The sequence below is a fragment of the Rattus rattus genome, chromosome 3 (assembly GCF_011064425.1).
Source record: "Rattus rattus isolate New Zealand chromosome 3, Rrattus_CSIRO_v1, whole genome shotgun sequence".
In the NCBI taxonomy this organism is placed as follows: Eukaryota; Metazoa; Chordata; class Mammalia; order Rodentia; family Muridae; genus Rattus; species Rattus rattus.
Genome location: NC_046156.1, coordinates 206,695,687 through 206,713,190, shown reverse-complemented (window position 1 = coordinate 206,713,190; position 17,504 = coordinate 206,695,687). Strand labels below are relative to the sequence as shown.

Genomic DNA, 17,504 nt, shown 5'->3' with positions numbered 1-17,504 from the left:
AATGTGCTAATGGAATTTTTATTTTAGTCAATATTACCTCTAACACATGACCTTATTTCTATAAATTTGCCGACTATCACAATGCCAACACAAAGTGACAGTAGGATGATGTTTAATATCTTAAAACTGGAAAGAATTATTAGTTTGCCCAAAAAATAGCAACAGTGATATTTTATATTCTGAAGATTTAGCAATTTTTGAAGAATTGTTCATAAACTCACTTGATTTTGGATGATTTTCTTTAGGTGCAATGATATAGTATGGTGCTTTCTTCTACCCCACCTAAAGAATATACTTGTAAAGAATCACAAGTCATACTAGATGCTGTATGAATATTAATAATATATAGGAAATGGAAATTTAAGGGCAGATAATGAATGCAGACATTTGGATACCATTAAGAATGCCCAGGACTGGAGGGATGACTTAGTGATTAAGAGCATTAACTGGTCTTCCAAAGGTCCTGAGTTCAATTCCCAGCAACCACATGGTGGCTCACAACCATCTTTAATGGGATCTGATGCTTTCTTCTGGTGTGTCTGAAGAGAGTGATAGTGTACTCGCACACATTAAATAGATAAATAAATCCTTTTTAAGCAACACTTATCTTTAAATAAAAGTAAAAGTTAAAAAATGGAATGCCCATTTTTACTTTCATTTCAACTTCCTTGCTTTTCTTCTTGCTATAGAGTTGGATTTTGTCAAATACTTCAGACAGATATGCCAGGTCAAAAAGGTCAGAACACATTGAGAAGACAGTTTATTCTTTCTAGTCCTTCCATAGTCAGCAAACTGCTTGAACAGATACAAAACGATACGCAATAATATCTTCAGCACAGTTGTAAATGTAAAGTCAGGCAACAAATCAAAGAATGAAGCCCTAACTGAAGGTACTATGTGAAAATCAATATTGAAAGTCCTGTGCAAGGCTTCGAGAATCACTTAGAAAGAGCTGAAATCTTAAGAGTTTTAGCCTGTATATCAAAATCATATTATATACTATTATATATTTAATAAAATATATATTATATGTGTAATATCAATTTATTCACATAGCTGTCAGTTACTCATAGACGGCCAAGTGTTTCCTTTGCTTACTGTATTTTAATACTATTTTTTTCTTCCCATACAAGAGCTACATATGCGAGCTCTATAACCATCATATTCAACTTAAGCTTTTAGTAAGATGTACCTTACTATATTTCTATCAGAGTCATGTATAAGCTACCAGAAAGTCACTCAGTAATGTGGTTTGTTGAGAAGTATGTACGCCCCCCTCATCCCTTCCCCGAGCCCACCAATAACCTAAGGCTCGGATGGGCCAATGACCACTGTACTTTGATTAGAGGTTGCTGAGTTTGCAAAACCACTGTCAATATTTCCCAAGAGAGGGCTAGCAACAAGCCAGTCAAGAGTAAAGAAGAATTGAATTGCCATTTAAGCATTATTGATGCCATTCCTTTAAAAAAAAATCTGTAATTTTTTTGCTTAGATTGGCAGTCCTAAAATGCAGTATAAGAAAGAAGAGATTAGAACACAAGCCTCAATAAAGAACAAGGAGGAGGAAGAGGAGGAAAGTGGGGGTAGCAAGAATGAGGGAAGAAAAGAGAATATCAACCTATAATTTTTCTCCTTTCCATTTTTACCATCCTTAATAAAAGTAAATAATAATCATGGTTAAACTGCTAATGAATAACTTTGGTATTCGCATTAACTATTTCAACTGAACAATAAGAATGTGCCCACAATCTGTTCAGAGGCTATTTCTCGGGTCATACAACTAGAGCTTGCGTGGCCGAGGAATGAAAATTAGTTTTGCCTTTTTTTTTTTTATTACACTCTTATTTTCCTATCTCCCCAAGACAGTCCCAGCTTACAGGATGTAGCTACATAAAATTCTTCCTTCTCTGTGGCCTGATTTGATTAAAAAATAATCCTGTGATCCATGGTAAGTAGTGGACAGTTCATGGAACACATCAACATGCAGGGAAGAAAACACAAGGAATCAGAAAGATGAGTAAAAAGTAAGGTGATAGAGAAATGCAAGCATCAGAAACACATAAATGGACAGAAAAATTATGAGAAAAACGTAGGAGTAAACTGATGTCAAAACATAGAAAAGGAAAAAATTACCCAATGCTCTATAAATACAGGCTTTTAAGCCACAAGACTCCCAGGACCTACTGTTTGTATTTGATTGGCATAATTAACTGAGATTTCTGAAACTATAAACCAGGGAAGAACCCCCATTTTGAAAACATGTAGAAAGAAACGACAAAAAGTAAGTAATCTCTATTTATGCATAAGGTGTGCTTACATCTCCTTGAGCAAAAACAGCATGAATTGAGAATCCCTGTAAATATTAAATTTAACAGAAGCCGCCCCGATAAAGTCTCACCAAGGTGACTCTTCAAATGGGAGCTGAACAGTGATGATATCTTTGGGCATGCTAGCCTGGAGGGGCTATGTCCACAAGGTCTACATACAGAACGATAGGCAAGTGAGGGCAGCCGGGAGCTGCAGAGATTATCTGCCCAGGAAAGAGCACAGCAGTTGGCTGTCCAGTGTGATCAACCAGAAAGCATGTATACAAGGAACATGATTGAACTTAAAAAGTTACGTTTGTGAACATATATTATAAACATACACATTGATGCATGCAACATCATTTAGTGCAAAGGAGGCTGTGTATTTGAAGGAGAGTGAGAAGGGGGTATGAGAGGGTTTGCAGAGAAGAGAGGGAAGGAAGTAATGTTATAATTATAATGGGACCTGTGTCATCCACAAATAGAGTTGTATATATCAATAAAATAAGATAAAAATGTCTAGACTTTAACCTTTTCCTGTCAACCAGATGGACAAAGAATTCCACCAAGGGAAACGGAGCAATACAGTCTCGTGGTCAAATTATAGAGAAGGGCAGAGGGAAGAAATGACTGGGGCTAGAGCAGGATAGAATCTAGGAAAACCACCACAGTCAACCCGATTCATAGGATCATATAGTGTGACAGGGAAAGGGATCCACTGACCAACAGGCTTAACTCTTCTATTTCCCTCAGGGAACATGGGTATTGTACAGTTGAGCAATGGGTGTGGCTGGGGATGCATGGTGGTTTGTTTAAGTTTTATGTTCTTTCCCTAATCATTGCTTCTCTCTCGATATTTATTTATATTCCAATCAAGCTCTACATTCTGCAACTGACTATTTTAGTATCAGATCGTTGGAACTGGTATATTTGTATTTCAGAGTATTAAAATTTTACTTTGGACTTGGTGGTCGTAGCTCTTTGTCTTTAATTCCAGCATTTGGGAGCCGAAGGAGGTAGGTCTCTGAGTTCAAAGCCAGCCTGGTCTACAGAACCAGTTCTAGAACAGTGAAAACTACAGAGAGAAATCTTGTCTCGAAGTGAAGAATAGAATAGAACAGAACAGAATAGAACAGAACAGAACAGAACAGAATAAGAAAATTAATAAAAGAAAAGAATTTTACTTTGGAAAGGATACCTTGCTTCCCAATAGTGTTTAAGTATCACCAAAACCAACTGCAAAATTACATGCTAGAATCTATTTTTTTTTCTATTTTTCACACTCACTCTCATATTTATTATCTGGGGGGGAACTGAAGACATGTGTACATGAAGTGGGGGGGGTCAAAGGACAATGCACAGGAGTCAGTTCTTTCTGCCATGTGGGGCCAGTAATTACACTCAGGTCATCAGGCTCAGCAACAAGTATGCTTGCCCATTTGAAACATAAATAAAAAATATCCAATAAGAAAAAGAAAGAAAGATATCTGCTGGAACATATTTATAAAGCGATGTTTGTATTAGATGTTTGAGAATCTCGTGCAATACATTTTGATCATATTCAGTACCTTCTGCAACTCCTCCATGACCTATTGCCCTAATACTTTCATTCCACTCAATGTTGAGTTCCCATCTTTTTTAAACCAATAAAGTCTAACTGTGTTTTTCAATTACTCTTGAGAGTAGGGCCTTGCTTGGAGTGTGGTCAGGCCATCAGAAGTGACACCATGCAAGTAAACTGACTCTTCTTCTCCCAGAATAATAGTATTAGTTTCTGTCCTAGAGCCTGGGCTCCAGCTCCTGGAGGGGGACTGTTTCTGCTTTCCGAACCTCTGAGGGTATTCTCATTGAGGTGCTCACAACAAAAGATTCAAAGTTAGCATCTCAGAGAAAAATGCGATGTTCTTTCTGAGTCCGGACTACCTCACTCAAGATAATTATTTTCAATTTCATCTATTTACTTGTGAATTTTATAATTTTATTTTTAGTAGATGAATACTATTCCACTGTGTAAATGCACCACAGTTTTCCTCCCCCTCATTGGATGATGGATATTTAGGATACATTAGAGGAGCAATAAACATGGGAGAACATTACCTCTGCAATAAGATTTCAAGAAAATTGTTCAACATCATTAAAAATCCAGGAAATGGAAGTTAAAGCTACTTCGAGATTTAATTTTATTTCAATCCTAATAGCCAAGACTTAAGACTAGAGACAGTAGATGCTCGCTTGGCTGTGGGTAAAGAGAATGTATATTAGCTGCTGATAGGCGTATAAAATGGTGCAACCACTAAAGAAGCCAGCATGGAAATTCCTCAAAAGACAGAAGTAGATGATCGAGCTGTACCACTCTGTGGTATGTACCCAAAGGACTCTACCTGACAACAGAGATACCTGAATATTTTTATTATAACCATGAATATTTCAATCTGGACTCATTTGGGTGCTACTTACAACATTATGTAGTAGAAGGCTTAGGAGACTCAGTGACAATTAAAATGGGTAAGATGACTCTGATAAAATCTTTGACAGGCAAGGATCTGAGTTCAGACCCCAGTTACCCATGGCAGAAGTCAAGCAAGACAGTTCATGTCTGTAATTCCAGCAGTGGGAGGCAGAAAGAAACAGGACCCTGGAATTTACTGGTCTTCCAGCCTAGCTTACCAATGTGTTCCTGGGTCAGTAGGAAACCCCATGTTTCCTACTGGATGGATGTTAGCCTTTGACTTCCTCTCTCTCTCTCTCTCTCTCTCTCTCTCTCTCTCTCTCTCTCTCTCACTCTCTCTCACACACACACACACACACACACACACACACACATACACATATACATTACACACACAAATACAGAGACACGCAAAATAAAATTAAGCATGCTTTTAAAAAAGACTGTCAATGAGTTTTTTGGTGAAATATGAGTGCTAAGTGAGGAGCTGTTAATAACAGCTGGTTACAAAAAAGTATCTTTAGTATTCTGATTTTACTCACATCAAGAATTGGAAATTTTCATTTAACATGCATAAATATTTAGAGTAGTCATTAAAGACACAAATCAGATTCATCCATTCACTTGCATGACTACCACAGTCTGAGTTGACCTCATCTGTTAAGGGACCAGCCTGCAGATCCTTGTTATAGCAAATATGCTCAAAGGACTCTGCTGGTAAACAGAGCTTGCTCTGTTTGCAATTTGTTACTGTTTCTGAAAATTGTGTCCCTGAGGTTTTCTTTTCTGATTTCATGATTGTTAAAATGATGGTTGTTCTGCCATTGATTTAAAAAAGAAGAAAAGATAACTTCCCTGTTCTTGGCTGAATTGCATTAATACCAGTGTGGGCACTCTAGAGTCTTCCTTTGCGATTGCCACTGTGTTATCCAGAACTCATTACAAGTGAGTCTTTGCTTGGCTCTTTCAAAGATGCTGTATACATCTATGTATGTCTCATAAACCCTGAGAGCATTCTAACAATCTTTGCATTTCAGAACTGGAATATGGAAGTTAAGTCAGTGGGAGGCACTATTATTGATATGTTTGAATGCTGAGCCATGGAATTAAAGGAGCTATATCTATCCGTATCTGTTTGTCTGTCTGCCTGTCTGTCTGTCTATCATCTATCTATCCATCTCTCTATGTTTCTATCTCTAGCTTCTATGTACATACATCCCTATATATCTATCTAGATCTTACATATATGGATTGTTTTAGGTAAGATAATTCAAGGGAACTGTGTAATTGAATTAATGAACTCGCAACTTTAAAAATGCATATATTTATAGCTCCCCGTGAACTAAACTATATTTGGTCACAGTGATATGAAAATTAATCTAGGAAATTTATTGTGTTTGCTGATTTTACCCTTTTCCTAGAGTGTGTTTCATTTTTGGTTGTTGAAATTGTACTCCGTTTTTCTATAATATATAGAAATATATATTATATATATATATATATTTCACAATGCACACTCTTACCTTTCAAGCAGAGAGCACAGCATGCCTTGGATAGTGTATGACTATCATTTCATATTTGTATAATTATTCCAATAATATTAAAAATTACAAAATCACGTCTCTTCTAATTGCTCACTTATAGCACAATTTGGGCTGAAAATATGCAATATCTGGTAGCTGTGATGTTATGGACAAATACAAATGGAAAAATACATTTTACAAAATCCTCAGAGGAAAAAAGTTCTGAAAATAAGATTAATAAATTAAGTAGAATTTAGAAAAGGTCACACTTGCTTTCCAAAACAAATAGTCAAGCATCCACCATCTTCTCACCGTGACATAATGAAGACTTGAAAGATTTCACAGAGGCAATGGCAGAGTCACTGTGCAAGAACTGTAGAGAGGTATGCTTTCAGTCCCCGAGAGACCTGGGAAAGTCCTGGGAGGCAGGGTCACACTCAAGGACCTCCAGGAACAGACAGTAAACTCATTAATATAAGTATTCCGGAGAGCCAGGCTTTCCTGGAAAAAAAAAACAAATTAGTGTGAGAAGCCAGAACTCTGCAATTTCAGCTTTAAAAATAGCCAGTATTGTTAAGGCTGCTGTGTGCATGGGGGCCAAAGACGTCTGCCTTGATGTTCACCTCTGCTTTTACATTAAAACTGAAGCTATCCTGAAATTCTTCCCTGCAAGTACAGCAAGGAATGGGAGGTTTGCATTGCTCCGAATTACTTTTTGGTCCTTACAATAGCAAAGTTTTAGGGGTGCCGTGTCCTGTCCTCTCCTATCAAGTCAGTCTTGGATAAAGGACAGGCAAAGGGTGGCTCTGCCTCCTTCACTTAGGATCAGAGCTGTGCCTCCCTTTCTGTTTCAGCTCTTCATTTGCCTAATTGCCCTGTGAGCCTGGCAGGGACATTCCCTGCAGGGCTCTGCTGACTGCAGAGACCCTACCTGACACTCCGAGGTGATGTGTCAGCACTTTAGCTTGGAATGAATGAGAAATCAATCCGCTTGCCTGCAGTGGAGTGTCATGCACAGTTCTAATCTAGTTTGTCCAAATTTTCACCTCTTCACCATAGACCCCAACAGTGTTTACAATGGTAAGTGAATCTGTAGCAAATGCACTGCTTTCTGCTTGATATCTTTTATCCTCCTTTCTATTTAGAACAAGCAACTCTAGCCTGCTTAGGAAGCCACATGTGCAATGACCGATGGTGTCAAGGCTCATGCAAATACTCCTCATTTGCTCTGGTCTAAGATGCAGTGCCTAACAAGGCTGGCTGGATTAAATATTCAGAAATAAATGTGCCAAATTGCTCTATTGTTAACTTATACTCCCAACTCAGGGGTTAATGTTTTAAGAGAGTATTTGACCCCTTATTAAAGCTCTGTCTAACTCTGTAAGTCTTCATGCCAAAAGCACAGTGTTTAAAATTGTTAGCTGTACAGTTCTGCAAAGACAGAGTTAAACACTGTTTGGACTCTGGCTGCCTCTGAGAAACTGAAATTTTTCAAAGCTCCACTGTCAGCTCTCAAAGGCTGCTACAGTAACTTTCTGAACAGATTGGGTTAAATATTTTTAGAGACCCATTCTACGATGATAAGGCGGTAATAATTTGTGCAGTGCAACACTCCGAAGGCTTCCAAGTTCTCAAGCCTCTGTGTATGTGATCCTTACAGCAGAGAGGAGTCTGAGCTACAAGGATGAGAAGTCTACTTTTCCTGGTGCTGATTTCAGTCTGTCGGGCTGACCACCTTTCAGACAGCTACACTCCGGATCAAGACAGAGTTATTCACATCCAAGGTAAGAGAACACAAGTTCTCAAATGAGCATCGGATGAATTTCCAGTTACTTACAGTTGAGATGCTTTGATGCCTGTTAATTTCTGGTCTGCTGCATGAACTTTTTCCTTCTCTTTCTGTTAATTAGTAAACACACGTCTGGTGCATGGACCCTAATACACAGGGGGACAATCGAAGTTGAACCTCTAAAGATCCTCCAACTGCAGGGAGTTGGTGCAGTTAACCTCAAGCAGAACGATGTGATTGGTATCTTCACGTACAGTGGGGTGCATGAAGTTCATTTCAGTGCAAAGTGAAGGGGAGAGCTAAAAATGCAGCAGAACTTAGGGTGTAAGGTCATTCTGTCACAGTAGTTGCTTTAAGATTGAGAAAAGTAATGCCAATAAGAAAACTACAAAGAAAGCTATGGCTGGGAAATAGCAGCTTACCCTGTTACAGTCTCTGTGTAAAGCTCGCGTTCCTATGGACCACACTAGCCCTGCATATTTCTGATGAGCTCAGCTGATCCTCAGCCAGAGAGCTGTAGCAAGGCTAGTGGCTGCAGTGTAATGCAGCTCTTTCGTCAGGCTAAGCTTCTGTTGAGGGACATCCTGCAATAAGAAAGCTGGGAGACTTATGCAATGAGGAAAGGCAGTCCAAGAAGCAAAAAAAAAAAAAGGTCTGTCACCTGCCCTTGGATGCTAAATCATTAAACTGAGAATTATAGAATAAATACTTTAAATGTATAATATTAATAATTTTAGATAAGTTCAACTTGGGGATCACAGACATTATAAGTTTGATAAAAGACATTAGACATCAAGTTATAATTTCAAGGTCAAAGGTGTAGTCTTCAGAAAATTACATTCCCTGTTTAAAAGCAGGATCTGTAAAGGTCGTTTGAGAGTGTGAACCTGTAAATATTTTGGCAGTTGAGAGTAGAATTTCTAATTAATCTGTCTCTGAGTATTTTAGGCACATCCTTTTCGTTTTGTTTTCTTGCAGCAGCTTTATTTTTTCACCGCTGAAGCATGGAAAGAAATTATATAATTGTAAATTTTCCTCAGGAAGCTGCCAGCTCAGCTTTTTCCTTAATGTGTTAGAACCAGAGCTGCTTCCCAAGGCTGGAATGTATTTACATGCTGTGGTTAGTGATGAGGAATAATAAATATCCTCTTAACTTCTAGTCACAGGATTCAATTCAATATAAATGGCAACACTGGAATAGCAACTTCAAATCTAATATAAAAATAATCTTTATGTAACTATGCTTTGAACTTACAAGATCTACTCAAGTTGTAGTATAAATCATGTGATCCAGTCAGTATACGTGAAACCCAATTAGTGAAAATATTATTTTAAAAAATATACTGACATTCATGAACTTATTCATGTTACAGTAAAGTTATACGGACAAGGAAAACTCCTGTAGCCCAGCCCTGAAAATCCCATGAGTTCTATTGAAATTCATTGAAAAGGGACTGTCGCCCAAGGTACCCAAGTTATTCAAATGATTTCATACACTGCTGGGTTCTTTCCAAATGCCTTGATCATCCACTTCATTTCAATTGTAAATTCATATTCTTAGAGAGTGGAGGCTTCCCTGGAGAAGTTGCTTGATGCTTTCAGGTGCTTCAACTACCAAGCCGGTGTTTGCTGGCAGAAACTAATGCAGAAATGTGGTTAGGGCATAACATCGTGAGGTTCTCCTCATAAATCAAAACTTCCTGTAAAGTTCTTCGAGGAGCCATTCCCACCACCTCCCTCCTTTCCTTAGAGCACCACCATTCACACTGAGGTTTCAAGGCACGGACTCTGAGAATCCATGTCCAGTTGGCATGAGACAGTTTCAATTGTCCATTGTAATACAAGTATAAACCTCATAGCACAGTATGGGACCAAGAAGGCAGGGGGCTTTTGTTACACTCTGGAAATACTAGACTCATTTCTCATATTTAAACCTTATTTGCAATAACCAAGAGGAATTAAAAAAAAACTTGAAACCCTCACAAAACGTCTTGAGTCATTTGCACCCCAGTGATTAAATTAGCTGATTCCTGAATTGTGCGGATAAACAGTATGGTTTCAAAGAGGTAGAAAACATTTAAAATTCACATTACTATGAAAATATACTTTATGCCCTGTATTTCTCATTAAAGTTCTGTTTTATACTCAAAAGTCCCCAAGCAAAACTAACTGATTGAATTAATATCACATATAGGCCATGTATTCTCCTTAGATACTTTGGTATAAATCCTCAACATTTCCTTGATTTGTCCTTGAACTTCTTGAATCAGAGTTACCTAAGGACATTTCTGGTAACATCTTCTCAACTTTGTTGCAGATTTTTTAGAAATGTAGGCATGTAAATGTTTAATCTGGCAGGAAGGAAGGAAAGAAGGAGGAATGAGGAAAAAGAAAAGAAAGGAGAGAAGAAATGAAGGGGGAGAGAGGAAAGATAGCAGGAAATCAAAACCTGAGGACAGAGCATAGATCTCAGTTGTACAGTGCACACTGTACTCGTATGAGGACTTGATTCTCAATTCCCCAGTACCCACATCAAAAGCTGGATGTGGTAGCACTTCTATAACCCCAGCACTGTGGGAGAGAGGAGGATCAAAGACAATGGGTTCCTGGACCTCTTTGACTACTCAGCCTAGCCTGGTCAGTGAACTCCAGATTCAGTGAGAGTTCCTGTCTCAGAAACATAAAACTCAAACAAACAACAAATCAAAAACAATATGGAAGGTAACAACTAATATCCTTACACACATAAATATACCACATATCACATGTGCACACACAAGTGGGCATGTGCATGTACACCTTTACACACATAAATATACCACATGTCACATGTGTACACACAAGTGGGCATGTGCATGCACACCCTTACACTCATACATATACCACATGTCACATGTGTACACACAAGTGGGCATGTGCATGTACACCCTTACACACATAAATATAGCACACATGCAATAACATACACTCCTACACACACACAAAAACTACTGGTTATACATGAATATGTATTTGAATACAACACTTGCTTTTGTCATGATTTATAATTTCTGGTCTATATTGAATATATTTACTCTTGTACATAATTTTAAACAACATGTTTCCAAGTGTTTGCAAAGCTCTAGAGTGTTTTTACAGAGAAAGCAGTTAAACTATCAAAGCACAGATTTTCTTCTCAACAAACTTACTAACATTTCCATTAGGGCAACGGAGGTGATAAGAGAGAAGAAGAAAATAAGGACTAAATGAAGGAAAATAGAGAGAAAAGTAGTCAGTCACAAATGGGTCCCATCTACAGCAATGTATTTAAATTCATTGATGTTTTGAACACTTGGCATTTTTAGCCCATAAAATATACCTTGTGGCTACTTCTAAGTTTGGAATGAATAACACACACTATTACTATATGTTACTTTGCGAACTATCTATTAAAACCATGTAGTTTTATACTACTAGGTACAAAATTTTCCTTTCAGGTAGCAACAATTTTACATTGGATAGACATTGCATTTTATGCTCCTTTACTGGATAATAAAACTGACAAACTATGAAAGAAATCAAATTATTAGAAAAATACATATTTACAACCAAACAAATGGTTCATTAGTAAATTACTTTCTGACCAAAAGTACATGAGAATGAGTGTTTTCTCAGCTGAAGCACTTACCTAAAATCTTTACAGCATGCTAGTTTTTATTTTACCACATAATGAAAATATTTATAATTGCTTATTGTTTCAGCTCTTTACTTAAAAATATAGTGAAAATTTGCTTAAATTCTAAGAAATTAAAACACTCATTCAAGGATTCCCACAGCAATAGTATCTAGGAAAAACAAAATCATTACCATGTAGAAATTATTTCAAAATAAAGACATTGAAAAATAGACATAATACCTTAAAACTACTTCAAAAGTTTTATATGACCGTAGTGAAGTACTGTTTACCACTCTAGAGGCTGTGGAACGTGGGAAGACAGAGCTGATAAGTGAGTTAAAGTCTCATGCAATGGCCAACTTTATACAACGCACCAGACAATTAAACTTTGTGCGTTAAAAGGAGTCGCATGTGTAAAGTGTATTATCACAAGGGCAAACAGCAAGGGGTAGACAAGCTGAATGCAGCAAAAATATGCCCCTCCCCCATAGAGGCACATAAACAAATAACAATAACCACTTGTAATGAATAATCTGAAGTAAACTCACCCCTATCTCCTACACCTGGGAGAGGCTGAAAGCATTCACATTGCCCAGTGCCCAGGACAAAAGGTAGCCATTTTCCCCTGGTTTATTTACACACGTTGGCTAGTTGGCCTCCCTGAATAATCAGCCATTAATCACCACGTGTACACACTCTGTGAAGTATATCACATTATGTTCAAAGACTGTGTTATGAGGTGTTTGACAAAGTAAGTCAAAGAGAATCCATCCTACATTTTCTACTCTTCACTCGAAAGGCACATGTCTACATCCTGAAAAAAATAAACTCCCCAGAGCCATAGTGCATCATGTATGAAAGCTATTAGAGCAAGGATCATTTTATTGCCATCAAGTGTATAAACTGTGCGAGCAGGATGTGGACACAGCCTTCACTGTGTTTTTCCAAAGCATTTGAATGTTTCGGATGGACAAGGTCTGACATAAAATGAGGCTGGAGGAGTAAACTGAAACCAGACTACCATGTGTGTTGTCATCCAGGCTTGCATTCTACGTTTAACCACTGTAAATGTTAAGTCTGACGAAAAGATATGCTCTACCCTGACTGCCTCCTATAAAGACCAGGGGCTAACACACTACCATGAATAGTCCACAAGTCAATGTGAGGAAACCCTGTAGGAGTGTACTGGTTAGTGTTTGACCGCTTGACAAACTAGAGTCACCTAGGTGGAGGCAGCCACTGTTGAAGAATTGCCTCCAGCAGATTTCCTTTAGTTCATCTGTGGGGCACTTTCTGGATCAATTATTTATGAGAGAGGGTGCTGCTGACTGTGAAGAGTGCCACTCCTGAGCAAGTGATCCTGTGTTGGAAAGTAATATGCACAAGCCACAGAGCAAGCCATAAGCAACATTCTATAGTTTCTACTTTAAGCTCCTACATTAAGTTCTCTCCTTGGCTTCCCCAGATGATGGACTATAACCTGAAGGCCAAATAAATCACCCATAAGTTGCTTTTGGTCAGTGTTATATCACAACAGAGTATGAAGGGTCTTAGGTATGTCAATGGGAAATCATGACGTCACGAGACTAGATGGACTGTTCACTTTACTGGATGTAGACACACCAGAGCTTACTGATGGAATGGAGGCAGAGGTATCTCAAAGCACAGCCTACAGGTTTTATGTTGACTAAATGAATGAGTGGTGAAGGCAAGGCCTACACTAATAGAAACAGACAAGATGGGTTAGGATAAAACAAGAGAGATACATTGACAACACAATATAGGACCAGAAGGTATGTGGATGTGCTAGTTACAGAGTTTCCCATGCATGTGATACTATAACCTACAAGATATAGGTCCACTGATTTGGGGAGTAGAATAGATAACCTGTGGAGGTAGAATATCCAGACAGGGGCAAGAAGATACATATGGAGAGCCTCACTACCAACAACTTGAACAAGAGTATGAAAAGGCTTATATTCACGTCCAAAGGGTCTGAATCCTGATCTATAATGCATGCAATTTTTTCCCTCATCTTTTTTAATTCTAAATTGACATATGCTCATAATCCCAGAACTTGAGAAAAAAATCAAGCTCCAAACTAGCCTGGATATATAGGTAGAAAAATACTGTTAAGATCTAAATTGCCTGCAAAGACACTTTAATATTAAATTTCTTTACCAATGGTTTGATGCTTCACAGCCTATGTCCCCTAGTACATCATTGGAAGGGCCTGTACCACTGCCCCTTAGAACGGGGTGGTTACTCCCAGACTCGCTATAGGCCTTTCGGCACATTGTTCTGCTGTTCAAACTGTCCGCATCAGTGTATAACCCTTCATCAACCAAAACATTTGTGTTTGACCTGTGCTGGTATCAGGTGTCGCAGCAGGCAAGGAAACACACTACAAGAGGGAAGGATGAAACTTCCCTCCAGTTTTACTTATTTAAATTGTATCACACTTTGATAGTCTGATGCCAGGTAGTTTATTGCCAGCACATTTAAACACATTTTAGAAAGCCATTTCTTGGTGTAATACAATCCCCAGTGCACAAGGAGGCAAAATTACGTTGAAACTGAAGTCAAAGTACAAGTGATTTCTTCCAAGAAAATGAATTCTAGAGATAAGGTACCTGCAGTAGCTTAAGGGTCTAAGGAAGGATCTGGTCTCAGTCATACAGGTAACATAGAGACCATTTGGGCTATTAACCACTACTGGTCCTTGTTGTGAGAGCTTGGGGAGACGGTGGTTGGTTATACAGATAACGTGAGGATAATTCAGACCATTGGGTATGTCTAGACCTGGTTTTGAACATTTGATATGGCCCAGCCCAGCAGATCATGCACAGCACCAGGCTTTTGATCACTTTCGGTTCCCAGTCTTCTGTATGGAAGAGCAGGGTTTGGGTCCTTTCTTTTGAGAGGACAGTCCTCCATTTATTCCCAATATCCCTGGAGATCTGTTGTTGTAAAAATATAAAAATAAAAAAGTAAGGGTTGTGTTTCACCCCACTAGGTCTGCACCAAGATATCTAGCAGGAAACACATCCTAGCCGCACACTTTCCTACACTCAAACCCTCACATAAAAGAACACAGAACACAATAATCTTTGACCCAATTGGTAAGATATAATTGCCCACTTAAACATACAAAGCCCAGTACCATCCATCCCTTAGGAACATTGATAACAACCTGTAAATACACAGAGCAGAATCTTAACATCACCTGCCATGGCTTCTCCCCTCTCTCTCTCCTCTGTCCTGTCTCTTCCTCTCTCTCCTAGTCTCCTCCTCCTCCTTCAAACTTCTCTTCCGCCCATCCTTCCTTCTCCTCCAATGACAGGCTTCCTTCTATCCTGTACCTGTCCCTCACCTGTACTTTACAAATTCAATGGGGAGGTGGTTCTGGCAAAGTCATCTGACTTCTGAGAACAAGACTAGGTAGCTGTCCTTGGGGCAGTGGAATTAGCATCAAAATACAGATAACTTCAGGGCAAACCACAACAGAGATCTGTGGGTGTAAGGGTCTTCATGATCCCAACTCACTTGTATTTTATTTTCTTTCAGCATTAAATTCAATACCTGATCCATTGAAGGTTTAATAACTCACAATTGTTTTCAAATCAATAGTGAAAAGTCCCCTAAATATTTTCTTAGTGTTTTTGTACTGCGATTTTATCTTCCCCATTATGTAAGGGTGTTAATCTTATCAGTACAAATGGTTAAATGTCCCTTCTGAAAACTATAAACTGACCTTTTACTTCGGTCCACAATAGACATGTTTCACATGAAAACAGACTTTAGTTCTGCTCCTTTGCCACAAAATACAAGAGTTTCGGCAATTACGAAATGTGCAGATTATCGCAGATATTAAATGAAAGAAACTGGAACAATAATTTCTCTGTGAATTTGAAACAAACCTTGATAGTCACCATCTTGGAAAGTGTATCTATCTTTACTTTTCTTTTCCATTAATTCTTTGAGAATTTCATACAATGTTTTCTGATCATCTTCGTTCCCTTCCCAACGCTTGCCAGATCACCTTCCCTACCCACTGACACTTGTGTCCTCTTCTTTTTTCTAAACCTATTAAATACAGTTTGTGCTGCCCTTATACTCTTGGAGGCATGGTCTTTTCTGGGACATGATAAACCACTAGAGCCCTCACCCTTAAGGGGTGACTCTCCCTCTCCCAACATCTATCAGCTGCCCATAGTTCTCTAGCCCAGGGAGGAGTTCCATCTTGAAAGTGGGATTTTTGTATGGCCTAAGCCTGCCCAGGGCTTGTGCATGCTGCCACAAATGCTCTAAGTGCTTACATGCAACTGCATTGCTCTGTTCAGAAAACACTTTCCTTGAAGTCATCCATGGCCTCTGACTTTTAAAATCATCCCACTCCCTTTGCTTCAGTGATCCCCAAAAATTGAGAGAAATGAGAATACAATAGCCATCCCATTTATCTTTAAAATGTCATTCAACGCACTGTTGAAATGGCCCAATTCAAAAAATTTCCTGTCTTCCTTAGTCTTTCTACAATATCTTAATTTACCTTTCGCTCAGTTTCAGTTAATAAGAATCTAATGCTAGATTTCCCCTGTTATCTACTGGTAACACCAATACATTTAATTTCTGGAGATAATTAACCAGAGAACCCGTAAGTCAACAAAAATACCAACAGCATCTCTTGCTCTGAAACAACTAGCAGACTCCATGGCAGAATGCTAATGCATCCGCACTGACATTTACAATCGGGTTCATGCATGCAGCCTGATGGAAGGTGAGCCCTATCGTCCCAGTTCATCCTCCCCAACAGCAGTATGTAGCTGATGAGTCACGCTAGCTTTGACAAGACTAAGTGACCTGCCCCAGGCAGTTAGCTATTGAAGAAGAAATTCACACTTGAGCCGTCTGCCTCTCCTGAGTTCTGCGCTCTCATGTGAGCAGACAGACTTCAGGTAAACTTTCTCACTCCTTGGGGAGTACTTTTTGAGGGCAGGAATAAGTAAATATAATTAGTGGTTTATTCAGTTCGTTGTTCATCCAGATGTTTGGAACCGTATTCCGAATGAAAACGTCCTAGTAATCTACGAAGAAGTTGAAGAAGAATCAAAATGAAATGGTACTATATAGAAATAAAGATCAGACAGACAGACAAGGAGAGACAGACAGACAGGGACAGAGACAGAGAGACAGACAGAGATAGACAGACAAAGAGAGAGAGAGAGAGAGAGAGAGAGAGAAAGAGAGAGAGAGAGAGAGAGAGAGAGAGAGAGAACGGGGGGGGCGGGGGACTGTTGACATTTCCTATTTTATATAATGAATTTTGGGCGTGTTCACATATTCCTCTTCCCCCTTCTCATCCTCTTTCTCCCACTGAAATGTTTCTTCAGATAAGTTTTCTCCCTACATCAGTGCCTCCTTTTTGTGTGAGACCCACTGAGTTTAATTAGAATTTTCAGCCTCAGCAAGATGGGGAGCTTATTTACTAGAGCAAGAGCAACTTATGACAGGCTATGCAACTGAAGAAAAATGAAACCTCATATCCCATCAATTGTTAACTGCCAGTGGGACACAAGAGCAGGGTAGAACTCCTGGGAGTTGATGGTCCTCGCATGCAGTCCTGCCCAGAATCACTGCCTCAGAGGAATCGAGGAGGCATTGATGAGGTGCAGGATTTTAACTGGCTGCTTCTAGGAACTGGTTTTTGAGCCTGGTAAGCTGCAAGATGAGCTGTTAAACACATCCGATCTGTGCTGAGCAGTGAGCCTTTCTTAGCATAACT

At 38.9% G+C, this 17,504-nt stretch overlaps 1 protein-coding gene across 4 annotated transcripts in view; it reads left to right on the top strand.

The window, feature by feature from the left end:
- The window catches only part of Hapln1 (hyaluronan and proteoglycan link protein 1), a 64,413-nt gene that overhangs the window by 30,168 nt on the left and 16,741 nt on the right, over nt 1-17,504 (top strand). The window contains exons 1-2 of one of the 4 annotated variants that reach the window (XM_032899067.1): nt 7,218-7,358; nt 7,942-8,062. In XM_032899067.1, the coding sequence (XP_032754958.1) occupies nt 7,963-8,062 (100 nt within the window). In that variant the 5' untranslated portion in view covers nt 7,218-7,358; nt 7,942-7,962. Of the gene's footprint in view, nt 1-7,217; nt 7,359-7,538; nt 8,063-17,504 lie in introns of those variants that run through there. The other 3 variants (XM_032899065.1, XM_032899066.1, XM_032899064.1) reach the window with 3 other exon arrangements.